Here is a 17,342-nt window from a genome sequence, read left to right on the forward strand (position 1 = left end):
AACTACAATCAGCACAAGAGGGTATTGTAATCTGGAAGGTCAGGCAGCATGTGTGAGAAGAAAACCAGTCAATAGTAAACATTATAGTAAATGCTCCCATCGAAGAGATTTCTTTTGTTCTACACATTTCTTCTCCAGCTCCTCTCTTATTTAAGACCAATGTGGAATTCTCCGTTTTCCCTTTTCTTATAAAGAGTTCACAATTTCTTTCCACAGATGCTGCCTGACCTGCTGAAGATTTCTAGCATTTTCTGTTCTTATTTCAGATTCCCAGTATCGATGGTATTTTTTAAATTTTCAGGCACTGCAATTTTCTTTGGATTAGGAACTGGTGATTCACTTTGGTGTTTAATGGCAGGAAAGTTGTGAAAGTATTGTTCATACTTACAACAATTTCAATCACTAAATGCAAATAATGTGTTGGAGACACCAGGTGTGATGTAAATGAGAAATGAAACTTGTAATTGTATAGATTAATAATAAAAATTATTATGCTTCAAAACGGTTTAAAATTGACAACTACAAAAAGAAACATTGTACTGCTACAAAGAAAGTAGGGGATTCTTCTGAGGGCATGGGAGGATAGTTGGAGATAAATAGAAAAAGGCGGAATCAGAAAAACACATTTTTTCATTTTATTTCATTGTTTCTATTACAGCAGTCAGTTTAAGAAACAGAAAACATACCAAGGACATTATTAACACTCATCAGTTTTGTTAAGTGACTTTTTGTCTATAATACTATATGAACATGACCATACAACTATGAAAGCATTCCTTCAGTCAAGTAAACAGTCCAACTTGCATTCTAATAACTTAAATGTAACATGGATTCAAACTAAGATTCAAATATAACCAGAACAAATTTAAAACATCTAATTTTGCATTGAAACCATTATATTTGTCACTTAATACAAAGTTGCATTTCACTCTGTATTTATAAATGTTTTTAATTTAAAGTTACTTCCACGAAAGCACAAGCACCTACCATTTATAGGGTTTGAGGTAGCCTCTTTGATAATACAAATAAAGGTTGGGGATAATCAGATCTTCACCCTCTAAATATTTAACCTTGATAATATACCCTCATGACAGACAAGAGAACGGCATTAGGAATTTGAAAGTAGTGACCAAATTCTTAAATAATTGTAGATATTCTATTAACATATTTAAATTAGAAGAGCCAGATTTAAATTTAATAGGTGCCATATGTTGTTTCTTGGGCTTCTCGGCCAGCTATGAAGGGCATGTAGTAGCTTCTGGCCTCAAAAAATGTAAAGGATTTGCTACAGAATTGCAGAAATAGCAAGCTTCCCCAACTCCACAGCACAATTGTGGTCTCCTCCTTCACCAACATCATCACAGGCCCTCCCCCAATCTGGCCCAGGTCTCTCTCACCAGCATCTCCCCTCACAATTCCTAATTTAGTGCTCCATCCACAGCCTCTCCTGCTCAGTTTCCTAGTACAGCATTTTCCTAAAGTGGAAAGACAGAATGTCAATCAACAAGACTATAGGAGCAGTAAATAGGATTGGAATAATGGGGTTCTGGTGTTAAATTCAGCAGAAACTTTGCATCCCTCGACTTGTATTTTTTTCTGGCCACTAACACTGCTCCCATAAATATTGGCTCAAGTATCTCCTGAAACAAAAAGTAGTATGCCTATTTGAATGCATCGATCAATTTTGTAGAGCCTTTCCAGTAATGAAAGGCACCTCAGTGAGAACAAATAAACAAAATACAGGGAGATGCTTGAAAGGAAAATCAGGGAGGTTTGTTCTGAATGTGGGAAGTGACACAGTAACACAGAAGATGTTAGGCACAAGTTGCGGAGAACAGAGGCAGATGGCTGTGGTAGAGCAGTAAGGAAGGGTGAAATTGGGTCATACACATGGAGTCAGAAGAGTATGGATTGTAAATATTCTCAAGACTATCCAGGTATGGATGAGTAGAGCTAATTTTAAAGTCAATGAATCATGGGTGGAGGATGAAAGTATTATAAATTCAAGAACTGAAAAATTTTGTAAAAGATGGAAATTACACAGGGTACCATTTTAGAACAAGTTACTGGGATCAAGCTGAATGATGACAAAATCTTCAAAATGGATTCTGGTAATGCTACTCAAACCAAAAGGTAATAAAATTAGCCAACTGATCTGGTAGATGAAGACAATTTGTGAATAAAATAAGCAATTTTTGTTAAAATTCCGAACACAAAATGAAATCATCCAAGCTCTTTGCTGGCTATGTATCACAGCAATACAAAAAGTACTCCTTCTGCCATGATCTGTTTATTATATTATTTCAGCTACTCATTTGATTTCTCCATCTCAACAATTCTATGCTAAAACAGTACTGCAGAGCCCTTCCACAACAATAAGTTTCTCTACAGCCTCTCTTCTGTTGGTTATTACTTCAAATAGGCAACCATTGTTGTTGACTCACTAAAGGAAAAAAAATCAGACTTATGAAATATTTTGTTTAAAGGCTCCATGATACACTGTTGAAATGGAGAAAATTAGGTTTTCCTTCAAACAGAATGGTAGCATCTACAGGGATAAGGAGGGTAGACAGGAGAAGGACAAAGATGGGTGACCTACATTTCTGGGAATTGCTCTTGTGCTAACAAACAATCTGCTGGAAGAACTCAGAGAATCAAGCAGCATATATGGGAGGAAATAAATCATTGACAGGTTGGGGCGAAACACTGCATCATACACAAGTTTCAACCCAAAACATCAATAATTCCTTTCCTCCCACAGGCAATGCTTGACCTGTTGAGTTCTTCCAGCAGACTTCCTCCAGATTCCAGCATCTGCAGTCTCCTGTGTCTCCTCTGATCCTGTGCTAATGTTACCAAGGAGCACCATCCACATTAAAAGGGAGAGAACCGAGCTTTAGCTAAACCATGGAAAATGCAGAAATTGGGGCAGAGGGGCAAAGAATCACAGGCAAGAAAATTTGAATGGAACTTCTACAGTATATGGCTGTGCAATCTGTACCCTAGAGCAGAGGTTCCAAAACTGGGGTCCAGGACCCCTTGGTTAATGGTAGGGGACCATGGCATAAAAAAAAAAGTTGGGAATGCCAGCCCTAGAGGATAGCTGATGGAGTGAGATCCACAAGTATTAAAGTACTAGCTTTGCAAGAAAAATAGCAAAGGCACCATGATACAACAGTGGCATAGTAAAGAGCCAGAAGTATGGAGTGATTTATTGTGTCAAAGCCGAAGAGGTTTAAGACAGGTGAGGCAAGTAACATTAGGGTAACTTTTTTTGTATAATGTTCATGTGATCATTAATATACATTTTTAAATCCTGCTTTTTATCATAAAGTCTCTATACATGTTTTGTCTACATCTGAGATATCCAATATCAATACACTTCATGTAAAAGTTAAAATTTCAAATAAAACAAGCCTATTTCTCTATAGTTCGTTTAGAAAATAAAAAAAGTTTCCTGCCGTGATCCTTCAGAGGTATATGCAAAACAAAAACCAGCACCATCCAATATATAACTCCACCAAGGATGGTCCCAAGCCTAGCCCTGAAAAGGAGGATTGGGGATGGGGTAAGCAACCTCATCCCGTAAAAACCCAGTGCTACAGAAATACCAACAGAAGTTCCAAAGACATATCCCTGGGAGAGGAAAGATACACTAAGAAGATGGGGACAAGTTGAAAGACTGGCTCAGGACAGCTGACTTTGGCAAACTGCTGTTGATGGCCTATGCCCCAGTTGGGGTGATGGGCTATGAATGAATTCTCTATACAGTCTTGCCACAAAAAGCCTTGACAAGCTTGAATGAATACTGCAAAATTGATGGGGAAATCAACTATTAGCAAGACCTATCTTATCTTCAGTCTGAAATTAATTGCCTCTATCTCTCCCTCACTTCCCACCTTGACCTAGTTTACATCATTTTGTTTGTTTGGTTTTTTTTTTCGAAACACAGACAAGACAGGAATTATTATTTTAATTAAAGAGATGGGGGAAAGGAGCAGAGAGGGAGGAATACAAGTTCCTCCATTCATAACTAAAGGAAAAATCAATCCTGTGGAATGAATTTATTGACAGCTTGAAGTAACATTAAACATTTCAAAATCAGTTATTGCAGAGAACTGCTTCTCTACTTCAATGATACACCTTTAACTCAATGTAAAAGTCATTTTACAATACAATTTTTTTTCATTTTCCACATCTTTAACTCCAGCTGTTTGACAAAATTTGACAAAACGTGACTGTCACTCTAGACACCTGTCTGTAAACTGGGCCTAGATCCAAACAGATGCTAAAGGACAATCCCCCTCACCTACTACAATGTTCAATCAAAGCAATTACTAAATAGGTATGCCTCAAACTGTACACTGAATTATTATGAAATTCTATATAATTTATACATTTTCAAGGCATTTACAAACTGAGAAAATGCAAGGCAGATTTTGTCAAAATGGATGAACAAATCAAAGTTTTTGGAATCCACAAAGTAATCATAGTCAATTAAACCAAAAAGGATACTAACAATAAACTACGGCCTAGAAATTCTGCAGTTCGAAGTGGATGAAAATAATTTCATTTCAGAATGGAGCGTGACTGTAGCCAATTCTGTGTCAAATAATGCAATTCTGGAAATTTGATCTGGGAATTCCAGTGATGCTACAGCCTTGTATGCTTGATACAATTTCCTGGTCAGTCGTGCAGAGGATTACATCACTCCCTCTAAATTAATCCTTTGGAGTCTTGCCCAGGAAATTAAATCATGTATTTCAGAGGTTATGTTTCATCAGGCACATTTGGAAGAGCCTATTTTCCACCTCACAGGGGCTCTGATCTTTTGTTGTCATCATTTTTCTTCACTGTTTTGCACTAGGTGAAAGGAAGTGTCCATTGAACAACAGTAGACTGGAGGCCTTGGGCATCAAGCTAAGTGCTACTGAACCCAGACACTGGTGGCACACAATTGAAATAGTTGTTGGTGTACATCCCTTTAACACTCTTTTAGCAGGCCAGGCCCATTTCTAGCTTTCGGTCAACTGTTAGGAAAACTAAAATTCCATCTCTCTCTCCTGATTGCTAATAGTAACCTTGTTTTGTTTATAAAGAAAATACTAGCTTAGGTAGGTCTTATGTTCTTACTAATTCCAATGAAAGCAAGTTAGGTTGTTTCAACTGACATTAAAATAAACAAGATGCAGCAGCAAATGGAATAACCATTATGTAAACATGCTCAATGTGTTCTTCATAATTACATGAAGTTTTTTTAAAAAATAGAACCTAAAGCAAAGTTCAAATGATATTAACATTTTTAAAAATGCTATTTCACAACAAACCTTTTTTTTTTAGAATTTAGCTCAGTAATTCAGAAAGTGAAATCATATCCAGTAAAATTAGTGTTAGTTGGTAGCACAATTTGACCCATATAGTCAAATTGACTGAGTGACCTACTAATTAATTGTAAATTGATTCATTCAGCAATGGGAGAGAAATAGATAACCTTATGTTGACAAATTAAAATAAGCATTATTATTTCAATGTGACCCAAACATATGTAAAGTTCTCCATATATGAGAAATTGTATTTTTAGCAAGTCAACCAATCAAATAAAGCACAGCATGTCAATCACAGACTGAAGTCGTGCTTAAATGCCAAGTGAGTAATTCCAAATGAGTGGAACAATGCGGCAGTTTGGTTTTCTATGTGCTGCCTTCAACTGGTGGTCTCCGTAGACGTGCTGATTTAGGTCTATGCCCTGGAGGTGTAGGTGACGATTCTCCTATGCTTACATTCTCTGATGGGTCACTGTCTCCCTGGAGTGAGCTGGTATCACCTACAAGTTCACGAAGGAACTTGAACTTGGACAGGAACAGCTGCCAAACCACATACCAACCTGGAAAGAAATAGAAAGTCGATTGTTACCAAGATAGTGAGAAACTGATGTCTGCGAGGAGATTGGTGGAGCAACAATTGGTCAGATGAGATTTATCCTGTTATTTGTATTCATAGTTGACAATTTTCCATCTAGCCATTGGTACAATGGAATAGTTTGGATTGCAATGTGGTATTCTACACTGGTGAGCTTCAGCATTGTAAGTGGGATGCTGTCAGAGCCAACTGTGTTTCTTTAAACAGTGTATTAATTCACAGTTAAAAACCATGATCATTTATAATGCAAATTGTTTCTCCCAACACAGTGACTGTAATAACCAGACTTTGCAGAAACAAATTCCATCAAACAGGTGAAGTGTTCTTTCTATTGTTGCAAGAATAAAGACTTTCTGAAAATAACGACATTGGCAGTATATGAAGAAAAAGCTTGTTCGGGAGTAATACTGACACTTTTACAAACTATCAAGAGTGATAATGAAACTATAAATAAGAAAATGAAAATATGCTCAACAATAACTTACTCAGTAATCACAATAATAATAAAAGCAATAGAGGATGAAGAGATTCAGAGGGTTCAAAAACATATTTACATCATTAAATTGCACCACAAGGCTGTGTGCTTAACACTTATGACTGTGTGGCTAAGCACAGCTCCAATGCCATCTTCAAACTTACTGGTGATGATGTATCAGCACATAGGAGGGAGACTGAAAATCCGGCTGAGTGGCATCATAACAACCACCTCTCACTCAATGTCAGCAAGACCAAGGAGCTGATTATAGACTACAGGAGAAGGAAACCAGAGGTCTATGAGCCAGATGTGGAGGGGATTAGCAACTTTAAAATCCTCAGTGATATTTTTGTGGAGGATCTGCGCAATTATGAAGAAAGCACAGCAGCACTTCTGCTTTAGGAGTTTGCAGAGATTCTGCATGAAATCTAAAACTCTGACAAACTTCCATAGATCTGTACTGACGAGTACATTGACTGGCTGCCTCAACCCTGAAATGGAAGCATCAATGCCCTTGAACAGCAAATCCTACAAAAAGTAGTGGATTTGGCCCAGTCGATCGCGGGTAAAGCCCTCCCCACTATTGAGCACATCTACATGAAATGCTATCACAGGAAAGCAGAAGCCACTATCAGAAAAGCCCACCACCCAGAATATGTCTCCTTCTTACTACTGCCGTCAGGAAGGTGATACAGGAGCTTCAGACTCACACCACCAGGTTCAGGAACAATTACCAACCCACAACCATCAGGCTCTTGAACCAAAAGGGATAACTTTATTTGCCCCATCACTGCAATATTCCCACAACCAATGGACTCACTTACAACGACTCTATCTTATGTCCTGGATATTTATTGCTTATTATTTATTATTGTTTCTTCTTTTTGCATTTGTGCAGTTTGTTGTCTTCTGTACTCTGGCTGCACACCCTACTTAGGCTGTCTTTTATTGAATTTGTTATAGTTATTATTCTATAGCTTTGTTGAGTTTTGTTAGGGCACATTCTGGAATTAGGATATATAACAAATATTAACCTCAGCAGGCATGAATATGGATTGTAGATTGAATTTAAACTGCAGCCCTGAGCAATACTTCTTCCTGGAGCTGTGCAATGCAGATGATGCTGATTAGCTTTCATTTTGGGTGCCTGGAGTGTGGTTGTGAAGAAGGTGGTATGTGAAGCATTGTAAATACACTGTAACTACCGTAGATTCCGGACTACAGAGCGCACCTGATTAAAAGCCGCTGGCTCTAATTTTAGAAATAAAATCAATTTTTTAATTGTAAAGGCCGCACCGGATTTTAGGCCGCACCGGATTTTCGGCCGCAGGTGTCCCACGTTGTAATATGAGATATTTACACAGAAAGATATTACACGTGAGGATTTTTTTAACTTTTAATTAAATCCATATGGTAACAAAAACAAATACATATTGCAAATGCTTTTTTTCGAACCGTGCCCGTACGCAGCTACTTTTAAATATACGTTGCGTATACTTCTTTACTGAACAACATTCCAATATCTCCTAACGACTGGTAAAAAATATATATATTGCAGCCTACCAGGAAAAGTTATTGATCACCTTTAACTTAAAAGCAGCGTTCGCTCAGATCCAAAGCCGCTCGCGTAATGCGCTCCCTCCCTCCGTCCCGTTTCATCGCAAACCGGCATTTTCCCACAAGACACCGTGAAACCGGGTGTGTCGTCATAGCATCCCGCGATGTAGTACAGAAAACAAATATAGTTAAAACTCTTCTAACTTTAACTAGAAAATGAATTACTAAGCGAAAATATTATAAACTAAGTAACTGCCATAAGGCAGCACAATGCTTCGAGTGTTTTCCATGTTGATGAGGGTGAGTACAAATGACTGATTTACAATAATTTAATTGTGAAAGTGCGCTTGATTTATCGTACAATTTCATTGGACCTCTGTGAACTACTCATCAATTTTATTGGTCTACTGTTATGAGGCAAAATGTTTACGAGGCGGCATGAAAAAAAACCATGTATTAGCCGCTCTGGATTATAGGCCGCAAAGTTCAAAGCTGTTCAAAAAGTGGGAAAAAAGTAGCGGCTTAAAATCCGGAATCTACGGTATACAGTTGTCCAGCTGTTATCTTTGATCTTTAACATAGAAATGTTGTGTAGTATTGGGTTGGGAGACCTTTCTCCAAGAGCGAGTCATTTGCTACTGCTCATTTGTGTTGAATAAAACACTTCTAGATCCACTAGCTTCAGTGTCTGTCCAATGACTCTGTTCATGTTACAACAGTATGCCCACAAAGAAAGGATCTCAAGGTTGTATATGGTGACATATACACACTGATAATAAAATTTACTTTAAACTTTGAAATTGTCAAGGACAAACATTTAAAGGTTCATCGAATGCTAGCATTTAGGCTCTTTTGGTCTGTTTCCCCAGATACAAGTTATTTTACAAAGAAATCAAAATGCAAAATGCAGGAAAGACTCAAGTGAGACAGACTCTAAACAGACAGAAGCAGAGTTAATTTTTTAGATAAACAAACTAAGGTGGTATTCTGATCATTTACAAAGTTACAAGATGACAAGATTGATGCTCTTAAGTGAAACTGGTGGCCCTGACAAAAAGAAACAATTTCTGCTGTATCATAAGATTAGCATTGGGGATAAAGCATTCTACAAGTATGTGAAGAGCAAGAGGATAAGACGTGAAAGAATAGGACCTATCAAGTGTGACAGTGGGAAAGTGCATATGGATCCGGAGGAAATATCAGAGGTACTTACTGAATACTTAAGTAAAGTATTCATTATGAAAAAGGATCTTGGTGATTGTAGTGATGACTTGCAGCAGACTGAAAAGAGGAATGTGCTGGAAAGAGGATGTGCTGGAGATTTTGGAAAGCATCAAGTTGGATAAGTCGCCGGGACCTAATGAGATGTACCCAAGGCTACTATGGGAGGTGAGGGAGGAGATTGCTGAGCCTCTGGCAATGATCTTTGCATCATCAATGGGGACAGGAGAGGTTCCGGAGGATTGGAGGGTTGCAGTTGTTGTTCCCTTATTCATGAAAGGGAGTAGAGATAGCCCAGGAAATTACAGACCAGTGAGTCTTACCTCAGTGTTTGGTAAGTTGATAGAGAACATCCTGATAGGCAGGATTTATGAACATTTGGAGAGGTATAACATGATTAGGAGTAGTCAGCATGGCTTTGTCAAGGGCAGTTCGTGCCGTAACAGCCCGATTGAATTTTTTGAGGCTGTGACTAAACACATTGATGGAAGAAGACCAGCAGATGCAGTGTATATGGATTTCAGCAAGGCATTTGATAAGGTACCCCAGGCAAGGTTTATTGAGAAAGTAAGGAGGCATGGGATCCAAGGGGGCATTGCTTTGTGGATCCAGAACTGGCTTGCCCACAGAAGGCAAAGGGTGGTTGTAGACGGGTCATATTCTGCATGGAGGTCGGTCACCAGTGGGGTGCCTCAGGGATCTGTTCTGGGACCCCTACTCTTCATGATTTTTATAAATGACCTGGATGAGGAAGTGGAGAGATGGGTTAGTAAGTTTGCTGATGACACAAAGGTTGGGGACCACTGGTATATACTGTGGAGGGCTGTCAGAGTTACAGCGGGACATTGATAGGATTCAAAACTGGGCTGAGAAATGGCAGATGGAGTTCAACCCAGTTAAGTGTGAGGTGGTCATTTTGGTAGGTCAAATATGATGGCAGAATATAGTATTAATGGTAAGACTCTTGGCAGTGTGGAGGATCAGAGGGATCTTGGGGTCCGAGTCCACAGGATGCTCCAAGCAGCTGCGTAGGCTGACTCTGTGGTTAAGAAGGCGTATGGTGTATTGGCCTTCATGAATTGTGGAATTGAATTTAGGAGCCGAGAGGTAATGTTGCAGCTATACAGGACCCTGGTCGGACCCCACTTGGAGTACTGTGCTCTGTTCAGGTCACCTCACTACAGGAAAAATGTGGAAACTATAGAAAGGGTGCAGAGATTTATAAGGATGTTGCCTGGATTGGGGAGCATGCCTTATAAAAACAGGTTGAGTGAACTCAGCCTTTTCTCCTTGGAGTGACGGAGGATGAGAGATGACCTGATAGAGGTGTATAAGGTGATGGGAGGCATTGATCATGTGGATAGTCAGAGGCTTTTTCCCAGGGCTGAAATGGCTGCCACAAGAGGGCACAGGTTTAAGGTGCTGGGGATTAGGTACAAAGGAGATGTCAGGGGTAGGTTTTTTTTAAAGAAAAAAAAACACAGAGAGTGGGGAGTACGTGGAATGGGCTGCCCGCAATGGTGCTGAAGACATGGTAACTGCAAGTACTTCATCTTTGTTTTTTGTATTCATAGGAATTTCAGCATTGCTAAAACAGAAAACTTACTCAGATTCCACATCTAGTATCTCCTTGACCATCCATGCACCTCCATTCACAGAAGGAGGTGCAGATCATTGACTTCATCCATTGGCTTTGGAATTGTTTTGTTGTCAATATCTAGTTACTAGTTATATTTCTCAAATTTATTCAAAACATAGGTCATTCAGCTTACTGAGTCCTGCATCTCTCAGAGAAATAGCACTGATGCCTTTTCCCATCAGTTTCCCTGTAACCCATTCTCTCTCGATTGACATATAACACGACTTTGGTAGTTATTTCTAGCAGTGATGAGACAGCCTACAGAGGAGAGGTTGACACCCTGACACAGTGGTGCCAAGATAACAATCGTTCCCTCAATGTCCAAATAAAAAAAAACAAAAAGAGTTGATCGTGGATTGCAGGAGAAACAGAGTCAGGCTCACCCCGATCAACATCAATGAGTCTGCAGTTGAGAGGGTGAATAGTTTTAAGTTCCTCAGTATACACATCACCAAAGATCTCACCTGGACTACACACCGGGTGTATTGCAAAAAAAAAAAGCACAACAGCATCTCTTCTATCTCAGGTGACTAAAGTAGTTCAGCATGAGCCCTGAGATCCTCAAGTCCTTCACTGCCTAGTACGGGAAATGCACCAACCTTAATTGCTGGGCACTGCAGAGAGTGGTACAAACAGTCCAGCACATCTGTGGATGTGAACTTCCCTTCACTGAGGAATTTAGAGCAGCAGGTGCAGAAAGAAGGCCTGGAGAATCATCGGGGACATCAGTCACCCCAACCATAAACTGTTTCAGTGGCTTCTGTCGGTCAAACGATACTGCAGCATTAAACCAGGACCAACAGGCTAAAGGACAGCTTCTTTCTACAAGCTATTAGACTTATAAATTCTCATGTCTGTCCATTGCAACGGAGTCATAACGCAAAGATTTTTACTCCCTCATGTTGTGGGATGGATGCAAGATTTAAATAAATTCAACATGCCCCAATTCTCTTATCACCCAAATGCAGAGCCAATTAACCTACCACCCACCATGTTTTTGCCATCTGGGAGGAAACCAATGATTAAAGGAAAATTCAAGTGGTCATAGAGAGAACCTGCAAACTCTATACAGACAGCATAAAAACCCAGGACATTGAAACTGAGAGACAGTGGCACTTCTGGTTGAAACCTTCCCCCACCCCCCACAAAACATATAACATTTAACAACTACAGCACGGAAACAGGCCATCTCGACCCTTCTAGTCTGTGCCGAACGTTTACTCTCACCTAGTCCCACCTACCTGCACTCAGCCCATGACCCTCCATTCATTTCCTGTCCATATACCTATCCAATTTTAATTTTTTTTTTTTTTTTAATGACAATATCAAACCAGCCCCTACCACTTCTACTGGAAGCTCGATCCACACAGCTACCTCTGAGTAAAGAAGTTCCCCCTCGTGTTACCCCTAAACTTTTACCCCTTAACTCTCAACTCATGTCCAAGCCAAACATCTGCTGCATATTCTAGATTACCAGGGAGGGAAGAATGGACATAGCTTAAACACTGAACATAATTTCTAATCCACATTAAACACGACTGTGGTGCCAGAAGAATAAAGAATTGCAAATGCTATTCACAAAAGGGAACTGGGATTACCATTCTATCTAAACTAATAGTGCAAAAACTATTGAGTCATTTTCAAGAACAAAATTAATTGGCTTGGGAGAAGCTTGGATTTGTTATGTACCAATATGCCAACTAATTGAATCCATTTTCAAACATTTATAAAAAATGTGTAAATCATGCAGAAAATAAAGTTTCTTTGGATCCCCAGAATGATAATTTGCTGCTTAAATTAAGGCATCAGGAAATTGTCCCAGATATATATATTGCAGACTCACCTTACCCAAGCCAATATATGCCCATTAGTCCTGCATCTAATGTTAGCCCATTTCCTTCACTGCTGGTAGAAGCTGGAATTGTTTTCTTGTGAGGATTGGGTGTATCCACCACCTTTGCTGACGACTCACAGAACTGTGAGCACATTCATGCAAGGTCTGGCAATAAGGCAGTAATAAAGGAACTGCAATGTCACACAAACATATCACACAGAGCATTTGCCAGCTTCGTCTTTCAAAGAACAGCATTATAAAATGGTGCACTTCACCAGATGCAATTTGTAAAAATAATCAATTCAAACCAGCGTGTTGCAGTTCCTGGTGCCCTGATCAGTCTTCAGCCAATGACGACTTAGAACTCTCATGGCATGGAAGGAGAATAGGCAAATGCAACATGTGGTATGTGCACAGGCACACGGTGGACAATATAATTTCTATACTCCTTGCTGTTTCTCTTACCCCTATAGCAGCCATATTGGCCACTGTTTTATGGCTGCTATAGAAAGTTCCAGAAGCACTAACTCACTTCCTTAGGAGTTTGTGGAGATTTGGCATGATATCTAAATCTTTAACAAACTTCTACAGATGTGTAGTATGGATTCGGACCAATACATCACAGGTAAAGCCTTCCCAACCATTGAACATATCTACATGAAATGCTATCGTAGGAAAGTAGAATGCATCATCAGGGATCCCCATCACCCAGATCATGCTCTCTTCTTGCTGCTGTCATCAGGTAGAAGGTACAAGAGCTTCAGGACTCACACCACCAGGTTCGAGAACAATCACTACCCCTCAACCATCAGGCTCATGAACAAAGGGGTGAATACACTCTTCACCTGTCCCATCATCAAAAGTTCCCACAACCATTTATCTCAGTTTCAAGGACTCTATTTCATTATCTCATGTTCTCATTATTTATATTTGCATTTACACAGTTTGTTGTCTTCTGCATTTGGTTGATCTTTCATTGATCCTGTTGTAGTTACTATTCTATAGATTTGCTGAGTATGCCCACAAGAAAATGAATCTTAAGGTCACATACTGTACTTTGATAATAAAATTTAATTTGAACATAAAATTTACTTTGAACTTCCCAGTGGTCAACACAACAGTGACACACAAAGCACCTGAGTAGAACTGCATATAGCCGATGCTTTTTCACTGGCGGGGGAGGGGAGGTTGTTGCTTTGCTGCTGCTTATGTGGGGGGGGTGCTTTGGGGTTCTAACTGTCGTTCCTTCTTTGGGGCACTCCTCTGTCTTCATGGATGTTTACGAAGAAGAATTTCAGGATGTATTGTTACGTACCCCGTAACTGGGTTAACAGACCAGCAGAAATGGAATGATACGTTGGAGTCTGGTGGTACTGTAACTAAAGGTGTTTATTAGTAAACTAAGCAATACAGTATCAAAAATGCCAATATACATATAAAACAGGTTAGCAATGATAAATACAGAAGTGTAGGAATAAGAATCAAAACCAAGCTCTATCAAAGTCTAGGGGTAAATGAATTGTCATAAGAAAATATAGAGTTCAGTTCAGTTCAGTTCGTGCTGAGGTAGTTGTTGTTGTGTTGCAATGTTGGAGAGAGAGAGAGCGAGCAAGAGATAAGCAGCTGCAGCCGGCAAACCTTCCATCGTCTTCTTGTTCCATTATACTGTTGGGGTCATCAGTTATGACCCTTCCGTACCAAGCTAGACTTCAGTGATGGACTCGTCACCCAGGCAAGGGCTGACACACACACAAGTCCCCACCGGTCTGCCTTCATCCACCGTGCTCCAGACCGATTTTCCTGAACCGATCCTCCAGGCCCCCACCTTCCTGTGGGTGCACACCACTCTTTCAGTGTCCACTGGTGTGTCTGAGGGTTTCTCCCCAGACCCGTCTTTTATCCCACTGATGGGGTATCAGCCATCCATCAACTCATTGTGTCCATGTCCATCAAACTAGGCCACTCCCTGCTGTCTCAGCAAGAATGTTAATGAGCAAAGAAGTGTCCTTGCAGCAAAAGATTGTTTACCATTCCATCAGTGAAGAAGCCATAATACTAAATCATCCGTCTCTCTCTCTTATCTGTAGCAGATGCCTCTACCTCTGTCCTTCATCTCTCTCTCTCATTAGCAGCATAGTTCCCGGGGGGGGGGGGCAGCCCTGGACCCCATTTCCATCTGGTTTGTTCAGCACACATAACAGTATATTGTATACATTTCTCTGATATTAAATGTACCTATTGAAACATCGCTTTTTTCATGCACGTGTAAAAAATGACAGAGCTACTTTTAATGTTTTTTGTCTACCTTTTTCATTTAAAAAATCTAATTATGCATCAGGTCTATACAAAACAAAGTGAAATAAGCCTCAGCTGCCATATAACGTTCGTATTCTAGAATTATTTCCAGAAAATCCTCACACTTTACACATCTTTCAAGATTCCTCATTAAACCCACCACCCTAACCAAACTTTTGGTTATCTGTCATGGCTTGCAGTCATTTATAAAAATCATATCTCCATGAAAGACATTAATGTTTGCTAGGCTTTGACTGGTTTTAATAATACAAATTAAATGCTTAATTTACACTTGCAGTCTCAATAAAGCATATTTAGGCATACATAAATGGAAATATCCAAAAGTAATTACACCCTGGCATATTACACACAGTATTTGCACTGGGATACCAGATGTCCACCAATGCATTTGCTTAGAGTGAAAGAAGAGTTAAAGTTCAGATAACACCATTCAGCCCATCAAATCTATATCATGATTAATGACTTTAATGCACGGGGTCCTTGTTGTCTGGAACTAGAAATATTTGCAACAACTTGATGTTTTCCATTCACAAGGAGCTCACTTACATTCTCGCTCTTCAAAGGCAACCAATCACTGCAACTACTGTATCTCCAATTCCAGAAAATCAAGAACCTATGCATTAAAGTCGGTAGACATGAAATCATTGATCTATTCGTCTCATTCTCCACAGTTCTGACAATTATTCCCTATCTAAAGCCATGTTGAAATCAGACGTTGATTCTGTAGACGCAAAATTTCAGATCCCATGTAGTGTGACTATTTAAACAAAATTGGATCTCAAATTTTAAATCCGTGTGCAGTTTAATTAGTCTAATCAGTCTCCTCTTTGCAGAGAAGAGGAGCCCTTCTAGGCTGTATGTTACTCACCGAACAACATGAAGAGTAGGACACAGAGGAGAGTGGCGACCAAGACCAGCAGGGTCAGACCGATGCTCTGTAACATACTGTGATTGTTCGTGCCTATCACTGACAATCACTAGGCCCAACATCCGCCTCACGAGAAGGGGGAGTAGGGAAGGAAGGGAAATGCTCCGCGATCCCGCCCTAGGCCGGACAACACAGCAGACGCTGCCAAAAGCCCGAGCAGTACCAGCGCACAGCTAACCGCTTACTTAGTTTACCGGCGACCTGTTCGATTATCCCAACAGGCGCTTCCCCCGGCGTCTTCGCGGGGAATGCTGGTTCCTGTAGTATATGTAGTCGAAGTCAACCTTTCTTACACCTCGTTGGACAGCCTAGGAGGACTACCATTCCCGACGTGCACTGCACATCATCCTTCCATCGCGTCAGTAGAGGGGCTTCAAAAACAGTGTCAGCTATTTAATTACCGGTCTCCGGACTTGCAGTGATTCCTCGGCGCAGAATTGTTCGAACGAATGCATTTCTTAGCGTATAAATAGCGTTCTTTTACTGAGTTAACTACCTCCTTTTAAGGCATGGTTTCTATGTGGTAGCTCCCGAATGGCTGGCCGTTGCTAGGTGACAGTAATTGCTGTAGGTTAGTGGAAGATGTGCGGCCATCACATTCAGGGGTGAGCGCAGCGGGTGAGTTGGTTCCTGCAAAGCCATTCTATAAGCAACCAGTAATTAAAATTCAGCTAACTGAAACGAGGGAAAGCGTGCTGTGATTTTTACTCTAACTCCCTTCCAAATACAAAAACTATGAAAATTAATTAAGGCAATATAAAGCAGAAACAAAGTTCAATAATTCAAAGATTCAAATGTATCTGTAAGCGACAAGTTATGATGTTTGTCACCATAACTATTATAGTTAGGGCACTTCTTTCTTGCAGTGGGTAATATCACGGCAGTTTGTATAATGTTAATTTATGTTTTCTGGAACATAAAGCCAATGATATATTTCCCAGTATGCTTTCTAGGAGCACGAATAAATTTAAGTGGTGACACAGACTACAGGAGCTGGAATGCAGTTTGCGGGGCTTTGACACAAAAGACTGCAGAAATTGGGTGCAGGGTTTTGACCCGAAATGTGGACAATTCCTTTCCTTGCACAAATACTGCTTGACCCGCTGAGATTTTCCAGCTGGCTGTCCGTTACATTTAATTTATGCTTTTCACTGTCCTTACAGGGAAGTATAGAGAAATAAAAAATGTTTAATTTATCACATGAACTTCGAAACATGCGTCAAGTCAAATCAGCGAGGATTGTGCTGGGCAGCCACAACTGTAGCCACGTGTCTGGCGTAGAATGTAAATAGACCTAGAATTTTTGACCCTAGAAACCTTGTATGTCATGTAATTAGTTTGTGGTATCGTACTTAATTTACTTTCCCCAGATCCTTATCATTAATACCTTTCCCTCATTAAATCAAATTTGTAAATTGTTCTTTCATGCAGCAAACTGATTTTTACTGGATGC

The 17,342-nt window shown here is 39.9% G+C and overlaps 1 protein-coding gene across 1 annotated transcript; it reads right to left on the minus strand.

Annotated features, from left to right (window-relative positions):
* Positions 1-621: 621 nt before the first annotated feature.
* smim13 (small integral membrane protein 13) lies at positions 622-16,125 on the minus strand. The gene is made up of 2 exons (XM_073023916.1): positions 15,830-16,125; positions 622-5,884 (listed from the first exon to the last, which is right to left on the minus strand). The coding sequence occupies exons 1-2, from the start codon at positions 15,903-15,905 to the stop codon at positions 5,691-5,693; spliced, it is 270 nt and encodes an 89-aa protein (XP_072880017.1). The 5' UTR covers positions 15,906-16,125; the 3' UTR covers positions 622-5,690.
* Between the last annotated feature and the right edge of the window lie 1,217 nt (positions 16,126-17,342).

This window comes from Hemitrygon akajei, chromosome 20, assembly GCF_048418815.1.
Source record: "Hemitrygon akajei chromosome 20, sHemAka1.3, whole genome shotgun sequence".
Taxonomy (NCBI): Eukaryota; Metazoa; Chordata; class Chondrichthyes; order Myliobatiformes; family Dasyatidae; genus Hemitrygon; species Hemitrygon akajei.

What these genes read in the sequence shown, in the direction of transcription:
- smim13 (XM_073023916.1), bottom strand. Translation starts at nt 15,905, where the DNA reads ATGTTACAGAGCATCGGTCTGACCCTGCTGGTCTTGGTCGCCACTCTC. An exon ending in CCTACTCTTCATGTTGTTCG is followed by an intron (nt 5,885 to 15,829) that starts GTGAGTAACATA and finishes ATTTCTTTCCAG; the next exon opens with GTTGGTATGTGGTTTGGCAG.